General features: G+C 42.4%; 1 protein-coding gene across 50 annotated transcripts in view; it reads left to right on the top strand.

Annotated features, from left to right (window-relative positions):
* Positions 1–23,209, top strand: part of UBAP2L (ubiquitin associated protein 2 like) — a 51,443-nt gene that overhangs the window by 14,220 nt on the left and 14,014 nt on the right. For 30 of the 50 annotated variants that reach the window (XM_063661462.1, XM_063661285.1, XM_054460772.2 and 27 more), the window contains exons 5-20: positions 278–446; positions 872–967; positions 2,238–2,283; positions 2,702–2,814; positions 7,076–7,128; positions 8,782–8,867; positions 11,757–11,928; positions 14,791–14,989; positions 16,689–16,966; positions 17,129–17,301; positions 19,551–19,740; positions 20,502–20,556; positions 20,818–20,992; positions 21,350–21,422; positions 22,729–22,924; positions 23,012–23,100. In XM_063661462.1, the coding sequence (XP_063517532.1) occupies positions 278–446; positions 872–967; positions 2,238–2,283; positions 2,702–2,814; positions 7,076–7,128; positions 8,782–8,867; positions 11,757–11,928; positions 14,791–14,989; positions 16,689–16,966; positions 17,129–17,301; positions 19,551–19,740; positions 20,502–20,556; positions 20,818–20,992; positions 21,350–21,422; positions 22,729–22,924; positions 23,012–23,100 (2,163 nt within the window). Of the gene's footprint in view, positions 1–277; positions 480–871; positions 968–2,237; positions 2,284–2,701; positions 2,815–7,075; positions 7,129–8,781; positions 8,868–11,756; positions 11,929–14,790; positions 14,990–16,688; positions 16,967–17,128; positions 17,302–19,550; positions 19,741–20,501; positions 20,557–20,817; positions 20,993–21,349; positions 21,423–22,728; positions 22,925–23,011; positions 23,101–23,209 lie in introns of all 50 variants that reach the window. The other 20 variants (XM_063661389.1, XM_054460729.2, XM_054460718.2 and 17 more) reach the window with 1 other exon arrangement.

Here is a 23,209-nt window from a genome sequence, read left to right as displayed (position 1 = left end):
AGATCACACCACTGCACTCCAGCCTGGGCAACAGAGCGAGACTCTGTCTCAAAAAAAATAAAAAAATAAATAAAAATAAATAAAAAAGAAAAGACTTTACTTTTGGTAGTGATATGTATAAAATATTTAAACAGAAGTAAAAGCAAACTAATGGAAGTGTTTTAGACATGGATGCTGAGTGGAGAATGGTTAAGTCAATCAGTCGTCCCAGCTTTCACCTCTAGTGTCCTGATAGCACTCCATATTGATTAGATATGAATGCTCTACCCTTCTATAGCATTCCTGGGAGATGGTCGGGAAGAAGAAGGGAGTCTCAGGCCAGAAGGATGGTGGCCAGACGGAATCCAATGAGGAAGGCAAAGAAAATCGAGACCGGGACAGAGACTATAGTCGGCGACGTGGTGGGCCACCAAGACGGGGGAGAGGTGCCAGCCGTGGACGAGAGTGTATGCATGGGGCTTTATCAAAACCAGCTGTGGGTCAGTAATGTCTAGACTCTAGGGATGTGCCAGGGCCCTGCTAGTCAGGACCCAGGAACCATAATATTATCCTTTTGCTTTTCTTGCCATCATCTGTTCTGAGACCTTGACATCTCTTGCATGTGGCCTTTTCTACCAACTGCCACCAGTCTGGCATGAGATTACCCTGTAGTCATTTATAAAGTTAAATTTGACTTGCAGCTCTCCATTAAGGCACATTACCATTCCCTGAGTAACATGTTCCCATCCTTCCAGCTCATTTTCTCTTCGTTGTTTTTTAAATTCCCAATACCATATTACATACCATTTATATATTTGTATATATCCTGTTGACTGTGCTCTGGCCATCTGTGGCTTTTTTGTTGTTGTTTTAATTTTTATTTTTATTTCAGTTCGAGGTCAGGAAAATGGATTGGATGGCACCAAGAGTGGAGGGCCTTCTGGAAGAGGAACAGAAAGAGGCAGAAGGGGCCGTGGCCGAGGCAGAGGTGATCAGTTTGTTGGGGGATGATATTGGGGGCAGGTTACTGTTTATTCATTAATGGTCTGCTTTATTTTTTTTTTTGTTAGAGGTAGTCTCACTCTCACCCAGGCCAGAGTGCAGTGGCACAGTCATAGCTCACTGCAGCCTCAGACTCCTGGGCTCAAGTGATCCTCCTGCCTCAGCCTGCCTAGTAGCTAAGACTACAGGTGGCCGCCAGTATGCCTGGCTAATTTTTTTTGAGATGGAGTCTTGCACTGTCACCCAGGCTGGAGTGCAGTGGCGCGAACTTGGCTCACTGCAACCTCTGCCTCCCGGGTTCAAGCGATTCTTCTGCCTCAGTCTCCCAAATAGCTGGGATTACAAGCGTGCGCCACTACGCCCAGCTAATTTTTGTATTTTTAGTAGAGACGGGCTTTCACCACATTGGCCAGGCTGGTCTCGAACTCCTGACCTCAAGTGATGCGCCTGCCTCGCTAATTTTTAAATGCTTTTGTAGAGATGGAGTCTCAATGTGTTGCCCAGGGTGGTCTCAAACTCCTGGCTTCAAGAGATCTTCCTGCTTGGCCTCTCAAAGTGCTGAAGTTATAGGTGTGAGACACAGCACTTGGCTCCAGAGTCTACTTTGTTTAAAAGCAAATTAACATGAAGTCTAGTTAATTAATTCCTGAGGTGTCATGCATATACTAGAAATTGCAGAAGGGGAGAGTGAGAAAGAAGGTAGATGTCATTTCCTCTAGTCTTTATTGCTAGTATTGTATTTGCTTGAGGACATGGTAGTCTGAGCAGCAAAAGAAAAATCCCTCAACAGTAATGATTGTCCTACTCTATTACTGATGTGTAACATGGAACAGAGAGAAAGAACATCTGATAGTATCAACCACTTTTTATTCCAGAGCTGCCTCAGCTGGCAGGGTAGTTTTTTGTATTTTTGAGGCAAGGTTTCACTGTCACCCAGGCTGGAGTGCAGTAGTGTGGTCTCAGCTCACTGCAGCCTCTGCCTCCTAGGCTCAAGTGATCCTCCTGCCTCAGCCTCCCAAGGAGCTGGGACTATAGGTGTGTGCCACCACACTCAGCAAATTATTGTACTTTTTATAGAGATAGGGTTTTGCTCTATTGCCTAGGCTTGGCTCGAACTTCTGGATGCAACCAATCCGCCCGCCCTCAGCCTTTCAAAGTGCTGGGATTACCACTGGGAGCCACTGTGCCTGCCTGGCAAGGAAGTTTTATATCAACTTCTAAAATACATCTCTCTTTTTTTCTCGTTCGTTCTTTAGGTGGCTCTGGTAGGCGAGGAGGAAGGTTTTCTGCTCAAGGAATGGGGTAAGTTTCATTGATCTAGTGTCTTAATTTTTTTTCCCTTAAAAATTACTGTAGGCAGCCTTAACCAAAATGATCAGAATGATTTCTAGACTGTATGGTCAGAAAGATGTGGGGACTTAGGGCTCATTTCTTAGGGATAAACCTTTACCACCTGGATCATTACCTATATTTTATATATCTTTATTTGAATCAGTATACCTGTTCTTTTCTCAGAATATCTTAGATATATGTTGAGATTATACCATGAAATTTTGGGTAGAGTGATAAGTGAGAAAAAGTAGATGACACACAGGATTATAGAATGGGGCCATGATAGATTTGTACTAGGAAGGATGCAGTCAAGATTTTGATTCTTTGAGTTAATATTTGCCAAAGCTGCTTAGAGGTCAGAGACTCTTTTAAGTTTTATTTTTTCCAGAACCTTTAACCCAGCTGATTATGCAGAGCCAGCCAATACTGATGATAACTATGGCAATAGTAGCGGCAATACGTGGAACAACACTGGCCACTTTGAACCAGATGATGGGACAAGTGAGTGACCATTTATCATTCATTTCTTGTCTCTGGGAATCTAAGGAAATAGTTTTTTCTGGTTATAGTTACATTAAAACATGGAGGAATAGTGTTTGGTTATGGAGATAGGGTGAGAAAGGGCTGGCAGTTGTATTACTGTGTGTACTGTTTATGTAACATGCATATGGGCACACTGCGCATGCTATTTCGCTTAATGCTGCTTGATATTGTATGAAATAATCATTATTTATCATTACTTTCCAGATGACAAAACTAAGGCCTAAAGAGAGGTTATAAATTTGCTAGTATTTGAACTCAGCATTGTTTGACCCTGAAAGTCCATGCCCTTTCAATTATACTATGTCACTGCTATTAGGTCCATGTGTATTTTCTAGTGTTTATGTTAGGGTAGCTTTGCCTTTTGAAAAGATAGCCAGAATTAATCAAGCCACTGCTTGTAAAGATGAACAAGGCCTAGAATCAAAGTCCACACTATCCATTTATTTGTTTTATGTTACCGAGATAAGAATATCCTTTTTTTCCCTTTATTTTTGGGACACATCAGTATCTGAACAAGAAGATTTCGAAATCTCTCTAGCATTTCTGGTGCCCCGTTGAACACCCTTCTTGGTGTGATGGAGTATTCAGGGTTTGAATATGATTACTTTTTTGTTAACTGACTTTGGTGCCTGCGTCTGGGCTGGATATAAATGTTTAAGGATATGTTAAGCTGTGTTATACACCTAAGATGTGTTTGGGGGCGGTTACGTGTGCCACTTTTAATAAGAGCAGTTCATTTTAGTAAGAAAACTCTGGAGTGCTTTCTTGAACAGCTGCCTCATTCTGGCTGAGCTAACACATGAGAGCCTAAGGCTTTTTTTCCTCTTACAAAGGGGGATGAGTAGGGCCTGAAATGTTTGACTCCTTACCTGTTTAAATTTGCCTTGTCACCTTTCACAGATACGTAATCTTTGGGCCTTTAGGAGAGCCTTTGGCACAAATAGCTTCTCACCTTTTTCCTACAGTATATTATTCCTGAGACTCTGAATGTCGTCTGCTTTTTGTTCGCCAAGTTGCTGTCTTATAAATTCATTTTTAACACATTTCATGGGTGGAGGCTGAAGTTGAGTTACAAGATAGGTATCTTTGAATTTCTGCATCGTTTAGTTACGAAATGTCCTGTTATATTTTAACTGACTATACTTTGGAGGCATTAGAACTGTTCTTCATTCATCTCTTGATGGCTTTGTAGAGGCAGTGGTAGCAGTCTCAATAACAAATAAGTTACTGTTTTTGAGCTGTAGCTTAGCTTATTCCTGGGTATTTGGCTTTTTATCTTTGGCAGGTAAGATGGCGGAAGTTGAAAAGTTTGTTTTTAGTTGTGAATAGAAATTCAGGCATGGGGTCCCAGTCCTTAGCCTTAGCTGTCTTCAGTAAGGATCTGGTTGGGAAAACAGTGAAAGGTAGTGTGTGTGTTAATTTCTACTGAGTAGAAAAGGGAGCAGATGTGGAAGGCTGGAATTGGAAATCTGATTTGTGGCTGAATGTGATGCCACTATCATCTCGTTAGTGTGAAAGTGTTAGTTATAGCTTCATGAATTCCCATTGTCGTTAATTTTTTTTCTTTTCTTTTTTTCTTTTTTGAGACAGAGTCTTGCCCTGTCACTCAGGCTGGAGTGCAGTGGTGCGATCTTGGCTCACTACAGCTTCTGCCTCCTGAGTTCAAGCTATTCTCATGTCTCAGCCTCCTGAGTAGCTGGGACTACAGGTGCACGCCACCATGCCTGGCTAATTTTTGTATTTTTAGTGGAGATGGGGTTTTACCATGTTGGCTAGGCTGGTCTCAAACTCCTGACCTCAAGTGATCCACCTGTCTTGGCCTCCCAAAGTGCTGGGATTACAGGTGTGAGCCACCACGCCTGGCCGTTGTTAATTTCATGATATGAACATACCTTCATGCATGGTCTCTTTTTGTGTTTTCCTGATAGCAAACTTCAGTTTCCCCTTTAAATTAAAAAAATAAATCCAAACCTACCTTTAAAATATCCACAGGTACAATGGGGATTATGTATTGGGGCAGACTTTCTCATTTACAAGCAAAATTTCACTGGTTGTTTTTTCTTTTCTTTTTTTTTTTTTGTTTCAGGACTTGATTTCATTGGGATTGAGGGGTCAAATTATCCCCCAAAATTTGAGACTGCTCCTGGTATGATACATCCAGGTGCCTAACTGCCCCGGATATTTTTGTAGATTTTTCTATGTTTCTGCTTTTTCTCTTTCTGCCTTTTTCTCTCATTTTTCTGTGTCCACTTTTCTTTCTGGTCATTTAATGAATATTTGACAGTTACACTGATTGCTTTCTGCTAGTGGAATAGAAACCCTAGTCTGCTGTTTAGAGCATTTCCATCTATTCTGTTCCTTAATGCTTCCTCAGATCTCTCTCTTCCTCAGCCATGACTGTATATCCTGAATAGGAACATATCAGTTAGGTGATTGTGTATAAGTGCTAATGCAACTTGGGTTCCATCGAGCCAGGTTAAGATGGATGTCAATGAGAAGAAAGTGTGGTGTCAATGAGAAGAAAGTGTGGTATCAATGAAGAAGGAGAAAAGAATGTGGTTTGTAACTTGTCTGTACTGAGATTGGACTTTGGTTTCGAGAATATTGTCATCATTAAGTGGTTTGGGATTTCCCTGGTGCAATTTTAGTATTTTTCTGGGAAAGTCTTTACAATGAATATATTTTCCTCTAAGAAAGAAGATTTTTGCATTATTAAATGTTTAGAAGAATTTTAGACGGGCTTTGTATTAGAATACTTCTAATGTGGTGTTAGAATACTTCTCTTCAGTGGGGCAGCATCTGAATGTCAGACTTTTCATTTCATTCTTATAAGCTTTTTCCAGTAGGAAGGAACGATTGAAGAGTTATTTAATATATATTATTCTAGCAAGAAAATAAGGGTGCTCTTGTCCCTTCTTCAGACAGATTCTTGTTTTTACTGTGCCTTTGGCTGAAAGGAAGAATCCTGGTTCTCATTAGAAATTCTCACCCTTATTTTTTAAGAAAGGGCATTTTTTTTTTCTGAAAATATATGTATACATGAAGCACAAAAAAGGAATGTGGAAGGTGGTTTGATTGCTTTTGGATTTCTCCAGTAGAAACTGTATCCCATCTTCGGTATTACCAACAAATACAAGGAGAGTGTATACTCCTATTGTCTGTGCCATGACCATAGCAGGTCAGATTTCAAGTTCTATATGAGTAAGGTTAGGACAGTAACTATGATTCATACTTGATTTTTCAGTCTTGTTCATTGTCTTTTGAAGAGAACAGCTCTATAGGGGCTTTTCTTATATAGTTAAACCAATAAGATCTATAAACTTGACTTCTGCTGAGTATGCATTTTTAATCTAATTCTCATAGCAGATAGTTTTCAGTGCCCTCAGTTCGGGTTTAAAACCCACCCTTCTTCACTGCTCTTTCACTAACCATTATGTGGTAACCATTTGTGTTTCTCTATCAGTGCTGCTATCCTTCTTCAGACTGCCTGCAGTATTTTTTGTCTTATACTAGATAAATAGGTGTAGTTTGCATGTTATGGTTTAAATTGGCTGCTGCCATTTCACTGAATTGACCACTAAATCAACCTGAGGGCCTTAAAGATATTGCTTCGAGCATTGGGTGGTTGTCTGTCTGCCCCCCCAACCCCCATCCCTGCCTTGTAACAAAAACTGAAAGTAGCTATGAAATCATAATCTTATTAAAACCCTGGTACTCTGAGGTATCCCTTTCTAAAGAGTCTTTCCTTACCTTTGAAGCCCAAGAATTTTTTTTGTTTTGTTTTGTTTTGTTTTTTGTTTTTGTTTGTTTTGAGATGGAGTTTCACTCTTGTTGCTCAGGCTGGAGTGCAATGGCGCGATCTCAGCTCACCGCAACCTCCACCTCCCAGGTTTAAGCCATTCTTTTGCCTCAGCCTCCCGAGTAGCTGGGATTACAGGCATGCGCCACCACGCCCAGCTAATTTTGTATTTTTAGTTAGAGACAGGGTTTCTCCATGGTGGTCAGGGTGGTCTCGAACTCCCTACCTCAAGTGATCCACCCACCTTGGCCTCTCAAAGTATTAGGATTATAGGTGTGAGCCACCGCGCCTGGCCTTATGATTACTAAATTTTAGTCATACTTTTGGCTGCCAAAAAAATTAATACATTGATGTTTTCTACACATGCTTTGTACTGGCATTTAATAGTGAAGTTACTTCACTATTTTTCTTTATTCTCAGGTGCTTGGAGGACTGCAACAGAGGAGTGGGGGACTGAAGATTGGAATGAAGATGTAGGTATTCCCAGGTCATTCCTCACTAATGCCTTCTATCCCTAAGTGTTGTTTAGGGATAGAAAATGGGTATGTTTCTACCCCTCAAAATTCACCCTTAAGATTCTGACCCAAAACTTTTACATCCAAAATAGTGTTCTGAGCCAGAACATTTCACATATGTTATATGAAGGAGACTGGGCATGAACAGGACTCTGTGGAACCACACTATGGAAAGGGCAAGTGCACTTGTGTAAGTCCAATATCTGATTGTCGGATTTATCCCAGGAAGAGATTGGTGGTTGGGTAGGGCACCAGAAGTGGAGTTAGGCAGGTAGTGCATTGAGTAACAGCTGCTGGTGGTACATGACTACTTGGTGCATTTAAGTATTTGCTATAAGGTCCTGTAATGGATTGGCAGTGGATCCAAAGCGAGTGTTGTGGTACCAAATCCTCAAACTTGTTATCTGGTTGACTCTGGAACCCTTGTATTTATTTGAAGCCCAACTGTATAATTGTGATTGAGATGAATATCTGTAGAATTGGCTATCTGCCAGCTTGACTTAACTTGGAAACCTCATAGATGGGCGGCACGTAAAGAAGCTCTGTGAATTCATTTGAGTACTACCTGAGTAAGAATTTTGCTGATTCCTGGTCACAGTCAAGCTTTTGCTGTGAATTATGGTTTTCAGTTATCATGGATAAACTCTTGTTTTAACATTTTTAATCTATGTACTTTTCTATACTTTCATGTAGTTAGGCAAGACAGCTTTTGTGATAAGAGGAAATGACATGTGAAGACTGTTTTGGTTGCCAGTTCTGGGTTTTTTAAATTTCAGAGGCATCAGCATCACAGGGTGATTATTTTCTATTGTATAATCAATGAACTAGACTGCTTTGTGAAAATGGACAAATTATGTTCCTTTCTGAGATTTGGCTTGTCTGCTTAAGCAACTTTCAGAGAATGATACATGGTGTTGGGCATTGAGGGGAGAGTGGATTTTCTGTGCTTTAGCGATTTTAATCAAGAAATAAAACTGAAACCCAAATCAACTTTTGAATAGTAGGAAAAGTTAATCCCTGCATTTGCTTACGTAAGTTTGATGCCTTAATAGTGGAAGGACTAGATGTCACAAAGTCAAATATTAAGGCAAAAATAACATCTAGTTAAAACGATCTCCGAAAAAAGCCTTAATTCACCAGCACTTGGGCCCTTACTGCTCAAAAGCTAAAAATGAACTTCTTTTATTTATTTCTTCATCTTGGTTATGATCTTTCTTTGGGAGGGGGGTGGGGCTGTGAAGGGAGTAGTAGAAGACAAATGTGGTTTGGGTAGAGGTGGGAGTTGGGAACTGTAATGGGAAAATATAGAGGGATTTTCTTTTTTCTTTTTTTTTTTTTTTATGTCTAGCATGCCTGTAAGTTCAGTATGCATATGATCAGGTGACTCCACTATATTTTATTGGGTTCCTTGGTTCTACTCTTTCTTTGGCTAAAACTATTGAGCATATATTGAAGGGCTTGAAAGTCAATCCATTCAGCATTCCTCAGGGTAGATAGTTTTCTCTTTATAGGGCTTTCACTTTTTCTTGATGTTGAATTCCCCTTACCTATGCCAAGTTTCTGACTGTAGCATCCCTGACACCAAGACTGACTAATCCCTCTGTTTTCCAGCTTTCTGAGACCAAGATCTTCACTGCCTCTAACGTGTCTTCAGTGCCTCTGCCTGCGGAGAATGTGACAATCACTGCTGGTCAGAGGCAAGTGTGCAGTAAAATTTAGTACCATTTCTTAAACACATCTGCTGAGATTACTGTAAAGAGGAGTGGCACTGGCCTTTGTAAACTCCCATGGTGTCAATAATAATAATAACCAAATTACGTTACAACATCATTACATTCCTCTTAAGTTGATGGAAAGACTTCTTTTTTTTATTTTTTATTTTTTTTTGGAGACCGAGTCTCACTGTGTTGGCCAGGCTGGAGTGCAGTGGCACGATTTTGGCTCACTGCAACCTTCGCCTCCTGGGCTCAAGCAGTTCTCCTGCCTCAGTCTCCCGAGTAGCTGGGATTACAGGCGTGTGCCACCACGCCTGGCTAATTTTTGTATTTTTAGTAGAGACGGTGTTTCACCATGTTGGCCAGGCTGGTCTCGAACTCCTGACCTCAGGTAATCCGCCCACCTCTGTCTCCCAAAGTGCTGGGATTACAGGCATGAACCACGGCGCCTGGCCAGTTGATGGAGAGACTTCTAAGAGTTAGTACTAGTTAATCTACTGAATTGGAAGTTTATATGTTACAATTTTAAGGTTGATTCTCCCCACAAATAGCACTTCAATTACAAAGATCAGCCTTTCATATCACCAGCATTGAGTATATAACTTGTCTTGAAGTAAGTCAGGGAGAGAAGAGCCAAAAGTGGAAATGTTTTCATTTATTTCTGAATTTTTTAGAGCTGTTCAGTAGTTTCTTCTCCTGTTCTCTGAGCCCACTGAGTATGAGTCGTTTTTTTCCTTTGGATCAGCAGGATCCAGCTAATAAACGTTTTAGAATTTAAGTCTCTAGGGATCAGTGGTAGGAGATACACTCTTCAGGGAATATTTTTAATTCCCTGGAAACCTCTTGGATTTTTTCTAGACCTGGCCCTGATAGCTCAAAAATTCAGTTCTGACATTAACTACCCAGAGTTAATGCAGACCCCACATGTTGAAGACTCAGTTCTACAAGAGTGCCCCAACTTCAGAGGTTCTGCCAGCTAGCTACAAATTTGGGGGTTCCCGTGACCCCATTATCAAGTTTGATAACTCACTAGAATGACTCTGAACTCAGGAGTTTTACTTGCATTACTGTTTTTTTTTTTTTTTTTTTTTTTTTGAGACGGAGTCTTGCTCTGTCACCCAGGCTGGAGTGCAGTGGCGTGATCTTGGCTCACTGCAACCTTCATCTCTTGAGTTCAAGCCATTTTTCTGCCTCAGCCTCCCTAATATCTGGGATTACAGGCATGCACCACTGTACCCAGCTAATTTTTTATTTTTAGTAGAGGCGGCGTTTCACCATGTTGGCCAGCCTGACCTCAGGTAATCCACCCACCTCAGCCTCCCAAAGTGCTGGGATTACAGGTGTGAGCCACTGCACCTGGCCCATTACTGGTTTATTATAAAGGTACAACTCAGGAACAGCTAAATGGAAGAAATGAGGAGGGCAAGGTATGAATGGGTATGTGGGTGGGGTACACACAACTTCCTTGTCTTCTGCAGGTATCCTGAAGCTCTCCAAATCTTATTGTTATGAGTTTTATTACCTAGGCATGACTGATTAAATCATTGGCCATTGGTGATTGGACTTAATAGCCACCTCCCCTACACCCCTGGAATTTGGTGGGATTGGGAGGGGCTTCTGAAAGTTCCAACACTCTTACTCTGTTGCCCAGGCTGGAGGGCAGTGGCACAATCTTGGCTCACTGCAACCTTCGCCTCCCAGGTTCAAGCGATTCTCCTGCCTCACCCTCCCGAGTAGTTGGGATAGTAGGCACCCGCCACCACGCCAGGCTAATTTTTGTATTTTTAGTAGGGTTTTACCATGTTGGCCAGGCTGGTCTCAAACTCCAGACTTCAAGTATCCACCTGCTTTGGCCTCCCAAAGTGCTGAGTTACAGGTGTGAGCCACTGCGCCCAGCCTTATCTGGTCTTTCTACTGACCAACCCTCATCCTGAAACTATCTGGGGCCCCACCCTGGGCTACCTCATTAGCATAAATTCAGGTATGGTTGAAAGAAGTGTGTTATGAGTAACAAAGGACACTCTCACTTAGGAAATTCTAAATGTTTTAGGAGCTCTGTGCCAGGAACAAGGCAAAGCTCAAGTATATATTATACCACAGGTAACTTTTGAAATTTTACGAAAATTGTGAGAAAAAATACCTCCCAAACTGCCCCTGTTCTAAAGCCATTTGAAGATTCCAGTGTTCTGGTATATGATTTTCTGTTTTAGGAATTGGTAATGACAGATATTCAGTATTAAAATCATGGATAAGTACTTGTAAGTTTTGGCTGAGTTATTGAGCTGCCATGTTAAAACTAGCATTTGAGGCTGGGTGCGGTAGCTCACGCCTGTAATCCCAGCACTTTGGGAGGCCAAGGCAGGTGGATCATGAGGTCAGGAGATTGAGACCATCCTGGCTAACACATGAAACCCTGTCTCTATTAAAAATACAAAACAAAAAAATTAGCCGGGCGTGGTGGCAGGCACCTGTAGTCCCAGCTACAGGCTGAGGCAGGAGAATGGCGTGAACCCAGGAGGCGGAGCTTGCAGTGAGCCGAGATCGCGCCACTGCACTCCAGCCTGGGTGACAGAGCGAGACTTTCTCAAAACAAACAAAAAAAGACTAGCATTTGATATTTCATTAAATTAATAACTTCACTTAAAAAATTAACCATTATTATTGGCAACATCAGTGGAATTCAGCTATATACTGTAGTGACTCTTATGCATCAATTATTTTGGGAAATTTAAGCATTTCAAGGCTTTGTGTTTTAACCCTTTTAGAAGAAGCCCCAGCAAATGGCTTCATTTGATCTAATTTGATTTGAGTGTTGGGGAATGTTAGCATGTTCAGTCATTATTCATGAAGATCCCTTCCCTTCCCCATTAGAATTGACCTTGCTGTTCTGCTGGGGAAGACACCATCTACAATGGAGAATGATTCATCTAATCTGGATCCGTCTCAGGCTCCTTCTCTGGCCCAGCCTCTGGTGTTCAGTAATTCGAAGCAGACTGCCATATCACAGCCTGCTTCAGGGAACACATTTTCTCATCACAGTATGGTGAGTAGGAAACGTGGTTTATCCTAATCAAACCTTCCTGCTAATCCTAGGACACATACACAGTTCCTTCCAAAGACAGTCAGGTTCTTGGCAGATGAAGCATCCTGTTGTCTTCTTAAGCAGACTTGGTTGTAGAGATGTTTGAGTTGGGTAATAGGGGGTAGCTCTAAGAGAGGACTTAGTTCTGGACAGACTGAATATTCTTATAAGAATAAGTTAACATCATTTATTGACTAATTGTGCTGAATGAACACCATTTGCCATTACTCTTGAGAGAAAATCAATGACATAAACTTGTCAATACATTTTAATCCTTTTGCAGCCCTCATTAAACTGTGATGGGAGATTGTAGCAGTTCCCCATTTCTTGATGGATCAGAATTGTCTTATATATTTACTTAAACCAGGTATTTGTAGACAAGGCCTCCAGAAACCTATGGTCTTCCCATTTCTGCAACTTACTAGCTGTGTCTCCATTTCTACGTAAATAGGGATAAAAGTGCTAGTCCTTCCCATCTTCCCAAAGGTGGCTATACAAGTGTGGTTTCAGTAGTGGTATTATAAATAACTTAGAACTTATGACACATTACTCGTTGGCTCAGAGCATTTAAAACATCCTAGGTCATTAACTACATCAAAGGAATCATTTAAACTAAACAAAGATGCTGCAAGTACAAGTTTTCTCATAGTCAGTAAATCCTAAAAAGTACTGCTTTTTCTTTTTTTCTCTTTTTCTCTCCTATTTTTTGATGGAGGGATACTAAAGTTGTGAGAGGTAAGCAGACCATGTGTGTGCATATAATTTTATTTTTCCAGTTAGAGTAATTAGTTTAACTAGAAAACTGCCAAGCTAGCTACTAATTCAGAACTCGGTCAGTTTTTAATTGTTGTCTTAAAATGTTTTTTGTGTGTGTTAAGTTAGTAATTTGGTGGTCGATGTCCTGCCACATAGGAAAGGTAACAGGTGAGAAAAGGTGGGAGGAGAAGGGAAATGGAGAGAAGTGTTGGGCTTAAATAGAAAAAGAAGAAAGAAAATAGGACAAAGGTTGTAAGAAGGTGTGATGAAGATCAAGAAGTAACTACCAACCCTTAAGATAAATGACTGGAAAATGTGATTATGTGATCTATGTCTCTTAATTGCCCTCTTAATGTCTGGAATTGTCAAAATTTACAACAAAATCAGACTTTTGATATCAAAAAGATGTTTTCAGCTGCGGACAGTGACAAGTTCCTGTAGTCTCAGCTACTCTGGAGGCTGAAGTGGGAGGATTGCTTGAGACTAGGAGTTCAAGACTATAGTGAGCTATGAGCTCACCACTGTACTCCAGTCTGGGTGACAATGAAACCCTTTCTCTAAAAAAAAATTTTTTTTAATAAAAATGTCAAAACTAAATATAAATACTATTCTGTTTTTTTGTTGCCTGTACTAATCAATATGTTAGATAATGTAATTTCCTTTCTATTGAGAATAAATGTTAGAGGATTAATTTCACTTAAAATTTAATAGAGCTAAATAACATGGGAGTTTCTTTATATTTTTATGTATAATACAATGAACACTAGGTAATTTTCATTGTTTTTATTTTTTATTTTTTTTTGAGACAGAGTTTCACTCTTGTTGCCTAGGCTGGAATGCAATGGTGCGATCTCGGCTCACCGCAGCCTCTACCTCCTGGGTTCAAGCAATTCTCCTGCCTCAGCCTCCTGAGTAGCTGGGGTTACAGGCGCCTGCCACCACGCTTGCCTAATTTTGTATTTTTAGTAGAGACAGGGTTTCACCATGTTGGTCAGGCTGGTTTAGGACTCCTGACCTAAGGTGATCTGCCCGCCTCAGCCTCCCAAAGTGCTGGGATTACAGGCGTGAGCCACCGCATTCGGCCCAGTGATTACCCTGTAGAACTTGTATGTACATGGAGAAAACAATCAAATCATACTGACTTGCTACTTGATTGTCTAGTGCAGAAGTTGAGATGCCCTTTAACTTTTCCTTTTTGCCTCTGTGCTAGTTATTAGCAGCATCGAGATGAGGCTCCAGTTAATTGTTGTTTCTTTTGAGTTTTTTTAATGAGAAGGGCAAGGACCTTAATGGCCAAAGTAAAATCTTATATTACATTTATGTTAATTGTATTGGTTGATTTAAAAATTCTTGGCCAGGTGTGGTGGCTCACGCCTGTAATCCCAGCACTTTGGGAGGCTGAGGCGGGCAGATCACGAGGTCAGGAGATCGAGACCATCCTGGCTAACACTGTGAAACCCCATCTCTACTAAAAATACAAAAAATTAGCTGGGTGTGGTGGCGGGTGCCTGTAGTCCCAGCTACTCGGGAGGCTGAGGCAGGAGAATGGTGTGAACCTGGGAGGCGGAGCTTGCAGTGAGCTGAGAGAGCACCACTGCACTCCAGCCTGGGCGACAGAGCGAGACTCTGTCTCAAAAAAAAAAAAAAATTATCCAGTCAGCCGAATTTTATCCCTGAGAAGCAGGGAGAAGGAAGTAATGATGATATAAAACTTAAAGTTTTAATGGCTCTCTTTTTTGAGTGATTACTATGTACCATGTGTGTATTAAGTGCTTTAATTTATTTAATCCTCGTACAGCTTTACTTTTATTCCTATTTCCAGATGAGAAAAGTGAGACAAAGAGAGATTAAAAAATAGTTTTTCCAAGCTTACATAGCCAGGATTTCAATCTAAGACAGTCTGACTCTAGGTCCTATACTCTAGTGGACTGTGCTGTATACTCAGCGTGACAGTATTCTTTACTTGCCTGATCTATACTGGCTCTCGGTCTGGATAAGTGTCTTTATAAGAGTAGCTGAATAAGGTTACTGGCTATAGGTTTCTCTCATCTCTTTGTTGATCTACAGGTGAGCATGTTAGGGAAAGGATTTGGTGATGTTGGTGAAGCTAAAGGCGGCAGTACTACGGGCTCCCAGTTCTTGGAGCAATTCAAGACTGCCCAAGCCCTGGCTCAGTTGGCAGCTCAGCATTCTCAGTCTGGAAGCACCACCACCTCCTCTTGGGACATGGGCTCGACGACACAATCCCCATCACTGGTGCAGTATGGTGAGAAGATGGAAAGTGACTTGAATCTTTAAAGCATTGGAGCATTACTGTCAAGAGGCTAGCAGGGGGAGGGGGTGGAGAATGTGTCCTGAAGTAAAGAAAAGGGACAGCTAGTTGGTTACCTTCCCACATGTATTTCCCCTAATCAGATAAACTGAATTCAGGAAGTTGGGGAATAATAAAATTTGAGGCTATATATTTCTCATCACATTTAGAGGCTGGGCATGGTAGCTTACACCTGTAATCTTAGCACTTTGGGAGGCTGAAGTGGGAGGACAGCCTGAGCCTAGGAGTTCAAGAACAGCCTGAGCAACATATCAAGACTCCATTTCTAAAAAAATTGTTTTCAATTAGCTGAGTGCGGTGGTGTGCACCTGTGGTCACAGCTCCTAGGGAGGCTGAGGCAGTAGGATTGCCTGAGCCCAGGAGGTTGAGGTTGCAGTGAGCTGTGTTCGCACCACTGTACATTAGCATGGGCTACAGAGCTAGTGTGAAGCTAGCTTTCCTCAAAAAAAAAAAAAAAAAAAAAAATTTTTTTTTTTAACCATATACATAGTTGTAGTCTTCTGTTGATTGGGGTTTTAATTATTATTATTATTCTCCTTAGATTTATCTTCAGTGCTTGAAAATAACATATTGCCTTCAGGTTCTTAGGCTTAGCCATCTGAAGACCTTATACAGTAAGTCTTCGCTTAATGTCATTGATAGGTTCTTGCGACTTTATGCGAAACCTAAGACAAGGTCTAGTTCTGTCATCCAGACCGGAGTACAGTGGCACTATCTTGGCTCACTCATCTTCCTGGGCTCAAGCAATCCTCCCACCTGAGCCTCCTGAGTAGCTGGGACCACAGGCTTGTACCACTATGCCTGGCTAATTTTTAATTTTTTGTAGAGATGGATTTTCACCATATTGCCTAGGTGTGTCTCTTGGGCTCAAGCAATCTGCTGGTCTTGGCCTCCCAAAGTGATGGGACTGCAGGCATGAGCCACTGCACCTGGCCGTTTTTTTTCCCTCATCAACATTATAATGAAATCATGTTGAAGGAAACAACGTTATGCAAAGATGTGCCATGCCTTGTTTTTGCTTAAAGCCAGTTTCCAAGCATCTATGGATGATGTTAAATGAGAACTTGTGGTACTTTAAACTTGGACAATTTGTGCATTTGTGTCTTACACAGGCAAGGTAACGGTGTTGATTTAATTAGGCTTTATTTAAGTATGGATGTAGGCCAGGTGCGGCAGCTCATGCCTGTAATCCCAGCACTTTGAGAAGCTGAGGCGGACGTATCAGTTGAGGTCAGGAGTTCGAGACCAGCCTGGCCAACATGATGAAACCCCGTGTCTACTAAAAACACAAAAATTAGCCAGGCGTGGTGGCGCGCGCCTGTAGTCCGAGCTACTCTGAGGCAAGAGAATCGCTTGAACCCAGGAGTCGGATGTTGAAGTGAGCTGAGATTGCGCCATTACATTCCAGCCTGGGTGACAACAAGACTCGCATCTCAAAAAAAAAAAAAAAAAAAAAAAAAGATGTAATCCAGTGATTGTCACCTATAGAAATGAGATGAAGCCCCAAAAGAGGGCCTGCTTATATGAGTTTCTGATTTTTACAGTCCTCATTCATGGTGCTAGTGCAGGACAATAGCATTTCCTTGAGATTCATCAGCATCTCTGGCTTCATATACTGGGTTTCCTCTTGCAGATTTGAAGAACCCAAGTGATTCAACAGTGCACAGCCCCTTTACAAAGCGCCAGGCTTTTACCCCATCTTCAACCATGATGGAGGTGTTCCTTCAGGAGAAGTCACCTGCAGTGGCTACCTCCACAGCTGCACCTCCACCTCCGTCTTCTCCTCTGCCAAGCAAATCCACGTCGGCTCCACAGATGTCACCTGGATCTTCAGACAACCAGTCCTCTAGCCCTCAGCCGGCTCAGCAGAAACTGAAACAACAGAAGAAAAAAGCCTCCTTGACTTCTAAGGTACTTAAACTTTTAGGTAGATACCATCTTATGGCAAGGGGTGTGGGGCTTGAGAATTGAGATTAAAAGGGTAAGTTTGGAAATTTAAAGGGAAGGGTTTTTTTTAGTCTTTAGTAAGGTTGTATTAAAGCCATTACTTTCTCTTCTCCTTCAACTTTATAGATTCCTGCTCTGGCTGTGGAGATGCCTGGTTCAGCAGATATCTCAGGGCTAAACCTGCAGTTTGGGGCATTGCAGTTTGGGTCAGAGCCTGTCCTTTCTGATTATGAGTCCACCCCCACCACGAGCGCCTCTTCAAGCCAGGCTCCAAGTAGCCTGTATACCAGCACGGCCAGGTAGAGGAAACATTAGCCATAAGACCTCTCTTAACCTTTTACTACTTTTTTAATCTGCGGGAAATTTCTAGAACTCTGGAGAAGCCAAGCCCCTCTGCATGGCTGAGGGGGAAAGTAGTCAATCATAGCATTTTTAGTGCTTTAGAATATTGTTATTAGGGTTATCTGTAACTAAACAGGTAGAAATATGCCCCTTAGGGGCTGGGTGTGATGGCTGACACTTATAATCCCAGCACTTTGGGTGGCCAAGGCAGGAGGATTGCTTGAGGCCAGGAGTTCAAGACCAGCCTGGGCAACATAATGAGTCCCTGTCTCTACAAAATTTTTTTTTTTAACACAGAGTTTCACTCTGTTGCCTAGGCTGGAATGCAGTGGTGCGATCTCGGCTCACTGCAACCTCTGCCGCCCGGGTTCAAGCGATTCTCCTGCCTCAGCCTCCCGAATAGCTGGGATTACAGGTGCCCGCCACCATAACCAGCAAATTTTTGTATTTTTTAGTAGAGATGGTGTTTTACCGTGTTGGCCAGGCTGGTCTAGAACTCATGACCTCAAGCGATCCACCCACCTCGGCCCCCCAAAGTGCTGGGATTACAGGGGTGAGCAACCATGTCCGGCCCAATTTTTTTTTTTTTTGAGATGGAGTTTCGCTCTGTTGCCAGGCTGGAGTGCAGTGGCATGATCTCGGCTCACTGTAACCTCTGCTTCCCAGGTTCAAGCAATTCTCCTGCCTCAGCTTCCTGAATAGCTGAGATTACTGTCATGTGCCACCACATCCGGCTAATTTTTGTATTTTTAGTAGAGACAGGGTTTCACCATGTTGGCCAGACTGGTCTTGAACTCCTGACCTTGGGTGATCTGCCCTCTTCGGCCTCCCAAAGCACTGAGATTACGGTCATGAGCCACCGCGCCTGGCTCAGAGTTTTGCTCTTGTTGCCCAGGCTGAAGTGCAATGGCGCAATCTCCGCTCACTGCAACCCCTGCCTCCCAGGTTTAAGCAATTCTCCTGCCTCAGCCTCCCTAGTAGCTGGAATTACAGGCATGCACCACCATGCCCAGCTAATTTTGTATTTTTAGTAGAGATGGGGTTTCACCATGTTGTTCAGGCCAGTCTTGAACTCCTGAACGGAGGTGATCTGCCCACCTTGGCCTCCAAAAGTGCTGGGATTACAGGCGTGAGCCACCACACCCAGCCCAAATCTTATATGGTTCTTAAGGGAGCCTAGAATTCAGAATTCTCTAAAATGAGTGTGAACAAAAGATGGCTTTTCCTGTGTTTAGGGTCCATGTTATAATGTATAGAAGGGGTCAAGAGTAATGTATCCTGTATACTGACATTTAGCCACTTTTTTTTATTTTGAGACAGAGTCTTGCTCTTGTCACCTAGGCTGGAGTGCAATGGCACGATCTCAGCTCACTGCAACCTCTGCCTCCCAGGTTCAAGTGATTCTCCTGCCTCAGCCTCCTGAGTAGCTGGGATTACAGGCTCCCACCACCATGCCTGGCTGTTATTTGTACTTTTAGTAGAAACAAGTTTTCGCCATGTTGGCCAGGCTGGTCTCGATCTCCTGACCTTGTGATCTGCCCGCCTTGGCTTCCCAAAGTGCTGGGATTACAGGCATGAGCCACAGCTTCCGGGGCCACTTTTTCTTATAACGGCAGAATGTAGGGGGGAACCAAGGGACTTTTCTCTTCCTTGAAGACTTGAAGATGTTTTTAAGATTTTTTTTTTTTTTTTTTTTTTTTGAGATGGAGTCTTGCTCTGTCACGCAGGCTGGAGTGCAGCGGCTTGATCTCGGCTCACTGCAAGCTGCGCCTCCCGGGTTCATGCCAGTCTCCTGCCTCAGACTCCCAAGTAGCTGGGACTACAGGCACCCGCCACCATACCCGGCTAATTTTTTTGTATTTTTAGTAGAGACGGGGTTTCACCATGTTAGCCAGGATGGTCTCGATCTCCTGACCTCATGATCCGCCCGCCTCGGCCTTCCAAAGTACTGGGATTACAGGCGTGAGCCACTGCGCCCGGCCTAGGTTTTTAAGATTAATTCTTAATTCAGATCTCTGGTGCTATAGAAAGTGGGGATTCCTAGTGTTATCAGGAGGAAATTTTGATAGATTCTTCTATTTGTTTCTGAAAAATTTCTTCTTGATTCAAATCAAGTTATTCCACTAGTAGATCTCCACGATTTCCTTAGTATGAGTAGATATGCTCTATTTTGTTTCTCTGAGATTTTTCTCTTCATTACTCACAGTGAATCATCCTCTACAATTTCATCTAACCAGAGTCAGGAGTCTGGTTATCAGAGCGGCCCAATTCAGTCGACAACCTATACCTCCCAAAATAATGCTCAGGGCCCTCTTTATGAACAGAGATCCACACAGACTCGGCGGTACCCCAGCTCCATCTCTTCATCACCCCAAAAGGACCTGACTCAGGCAAAGGTAGTGGCTTCATGAACCCTTGGGAATTGGTTAGGAGAATAATGGGCAAAAATTCCTTAAATATTAGTGTTTTACTTTTCAGCAAATGGTGCTAAGAAACTTTGGAAGTAGTGATTGAGAATTTGAAAAAGGCACACATCTGTGGCTAGTGGATTAAAAGTTCTTATCAGCAAACCTGGAGACTGAAGAGCCAGGAAACCATTCTCTTTGTACTAAAAATTCATTGTCTCTAGTAGAATCAGTCTCAAGTGCCTGTCCTGTCTTCTGAGAAGATGTGATTGCCAGATTTCTGGGTGCATGTCAGTAGACCTCACCTTTCTAAGTCCTGGCATGGTGAGGGAGACAGCATGTGCCAGAGGTGATGCGGAGTGACTGTCAGATGCAGCCAGCAGAATAGGTGGTTGTGGCTGAACTGTTGTACTTATCCTTCCCCAAAAATCACTGGATGTGGACTTTGGGCCTTTCCTCTATCTGTTTTAGGTTTGGGGTGTCTTCAACAATTTGTGGGGTTTCCTTCTTTTGCGTTTGGTCACGCAGTGTTGGTTTATCTCAGTTTTGTTGTTTAATTTTTGTTTCTATTTTGGTTTTTTGGATAGTCTGTATTGTATTAATATTAATCCTTTTGGTTAATTTACAGAGTTTCTCCTAAAGATTTGTTGACCAAAATAAAGCTGAATCAGTGCTAACTTTCCTCATTCACATGAGTTTGTCTGTTTCTTGCTCTTCTGTTTTTTTTTTTTTGTTTTTTTTTTTTTTACCAGAACGGCTTCAGTTCTGTGCAGGCCACGCAGTTACAGACCACACAATCTGTTGAAGGTGAGTGTTCTTCAGGCTTTTCCCCTCCTAAGTTTCCGGTTTTCTATCTTAAAATGGTGATAATCCATTAGTTCCCTTCACTGGACAAATGAGACCCATGCTGTGTGATTCTCAGCATTAAAGAAAAAAGATTCTACCTAATATAGTCCATTGTTAAATAACTCATCCTTTTGTCTTTGGAGCTGCCTTGGACTGTAGTCACCTCTCTATAGACATTCCCTTTTTTCTGATGAGAGGAATTCCTTTCTTCTAAATTTCTAGGTGCTACAGGCTCTGCAGTGAAATCTGATTCACCTTCCACTTCTAGCATCCCCCCTCTCAATGAAACGGTATCTGCAGCTTCCTTACTGACAACAACCAATCAGCATTCATCCTCCTTGGGTGGCTTGAGCCACAGTGAGGAGATTCCAAATACTACCACCACACAACACAGCAGGTGATTTGGGGTGAGGATGGAGGTTGGGGTTGTTGAATAGCAATAACAGAGCTCTCTGGTTCTTATTATTCCCTTGACCTGGCAGAGACCACATTAGCCCTGCTTTTGTGGTAAGTGGGTGACCTAAGAACTGTTGGGAAGTGAAGACAGAGGAGGCTTGTTTTAATTTTCCCCTTTCAACATCCACTTTTGCTTTAACTGCTCTCTACCCCTGGCTGGCCATTGTGCTTAGCATACGATCTCAGACCTCCTTGGTGTCCCATATTATGTCTTATTTCCTTGTTATGTTCTTGACTGAAGCTCCAGGTCACGTAACTATAGCACTATGGCTGATGGCAGCCTCTTTTTTTCTGACAGCACGTTATCTACGCAGCAGAATACCCTTTCATCATCAACATCTTCTGGTCGCACTTCAACATCCACTCTTTTGGTAAGTGTGATGCTGAGAGGGATGTGTGGTTTTCTTACACTTAGAACTGTCCAATCCTAAGATTGTCCCAAGAGAGAATTATTGAAAATTTCTTCATGAGGTGGCAAAATGATTGATTTGAGGTTGCAGGAAAAGGAGTAAAGGGATGTTAGGAAGCCAAGAGAGGCAGAAGAATCCCTAAACATTGAGCTCTGGGTCATTCCTAAAAGCCCTGAAAGTGACTTTCTGACTTTTTTCCCCTACTGAATATATAGTTGGGCTTTGTATGCTTTAATAAATTCTGGAAGAACATACCTTTCCAACTGGTAGAGCTGTTCTCTTTCCTTGTTCTTGGGTATGCCCAGGTTCTGAAAAGAATCAGTGCAAGGCTGGACATTTTTGTGAAAGTAGATGCCAGGTGAGAGCTTTTGGTCCAAGAGTCAATTTTATTGTTTTGATTTGTAACAACTATTAATAGAATTAAGCTGAGCCTGTAAAGGGAAGGACCCATTTTGGACAAAGTGTCAGATTTGCCAGAAGCCTGGGGAGATATGAGGGCTAAGGCTCCTTTAGGAGTCGCTATTCAAATACACAGTTTCAGGTTGAAAGTCAGAATTGTGGTCAGGTGCAGTGGCTCACCTCTGTGATTCCAACACTTTGGGAGGCCAAGGCAGGAGGATTGCTTGAGCCCAGGAGTTTGAGACCAACCTGAGCAATGTAGTGACACCTCATCTCCACAAAAATTTTTTGAAGATTGGCCAAGCATGGTGGTACATTCGTAGAGTCCTAGCTACTCCGGAGGCTGAAGTGAGAGGATTGTTTGAGCCCAGGAGGCCAAGGTTGCAGTGAGCCAAGATTGCACCACTGCACCTCAACGTGGGCAACAGGATGGGACCCTGTCTCAAAAAAAATGTAAAATAAGAATTTTTGCTCTTTCTTAGTCCACAAACTGGGCTCAACTAGTAAAGAAAAGTTGGGGAGAGAAAGCTGTGATACATTTTTTACGTTTCAACTCTCTCTGTTCCTTTATCAACCAGTGTTAGTCTCTGGGGAATCTGTCTCCATTTGCTTTACTGTCTTTCTGAATAGGATGATGATGTGCAGTGAGTCTGTTACCATTCTTGCCAGATGAGTCTTGAGGAGTATTTAGCTGGAGATTATTTCTAACTACTTTAGCAGAATGTACTTTGGTACCTTGCCTACTTGGCCTCTTTAATTAGGAAGTTGACATAATAATATATTCAGCAGGAGGGATTGTCTTATTTTTCCTGACCTATGATGCTGATCTCTTTTCTTCTTCTCTCTTCCACTGCTCCCCGTTTTGAAGCACACAAGTGTGGAGAGTGAGGCGAATCTCCATTCTTCCTCCAGCACTTTTTCCACCACATCCAGCACAGTCTCTGCACCTCCCCCAGTGGTCAGTGTCTCCTCCAGTCTCAATAGTGGCAGTAGCCTGGGCCTCAGCCTAGGCAGCAACTCCACTGTCACAGCCTCGACTCGAAGCTCAGTTGCTACGACTTCAGGTAGCCTTGCATAAGCAGATGGCATTCCTCTGGGATGGAAGAGGTAAGTAATTGTGTGATGGGATAAAAATGTAATTTCTCTTTTAGGAAAAGCTCCTCCCAACCTCCCTCCTGGGGTCCCGCCGTTGTTGCCTAATCCGTATATTATGGCTCCAGGGCTGTTACATGCCTACCCGGTAAGTGGGACTAAAGGATCTTCTTCAAAAGGTGAGGATGTTGTGGCTACTCTTTTTATAGCTCTGGCTTCAGATGGACCCCTGTGAATACCAAAACTTGCACATACTC

The sequence above is a fragment of the Pongo pygmaeus genome, chromosome 1, assembly GCF_028885625.2.
Source record: "Pongo pygmaeus isolate AG05252 chromosome 1, NHGRI_mPonPyg2-v2.0_pri, whole genome shotgun sequence".
Taxonomy (NCBI): Eukaryota; Metazoa; Chordata; class Mammalia; order Primates; family Hominidae; genus Pongo; species Pongo pygmaeus.
This window is presented reverse-complemented; position numbering and strand designations above follow the sequence as displayed.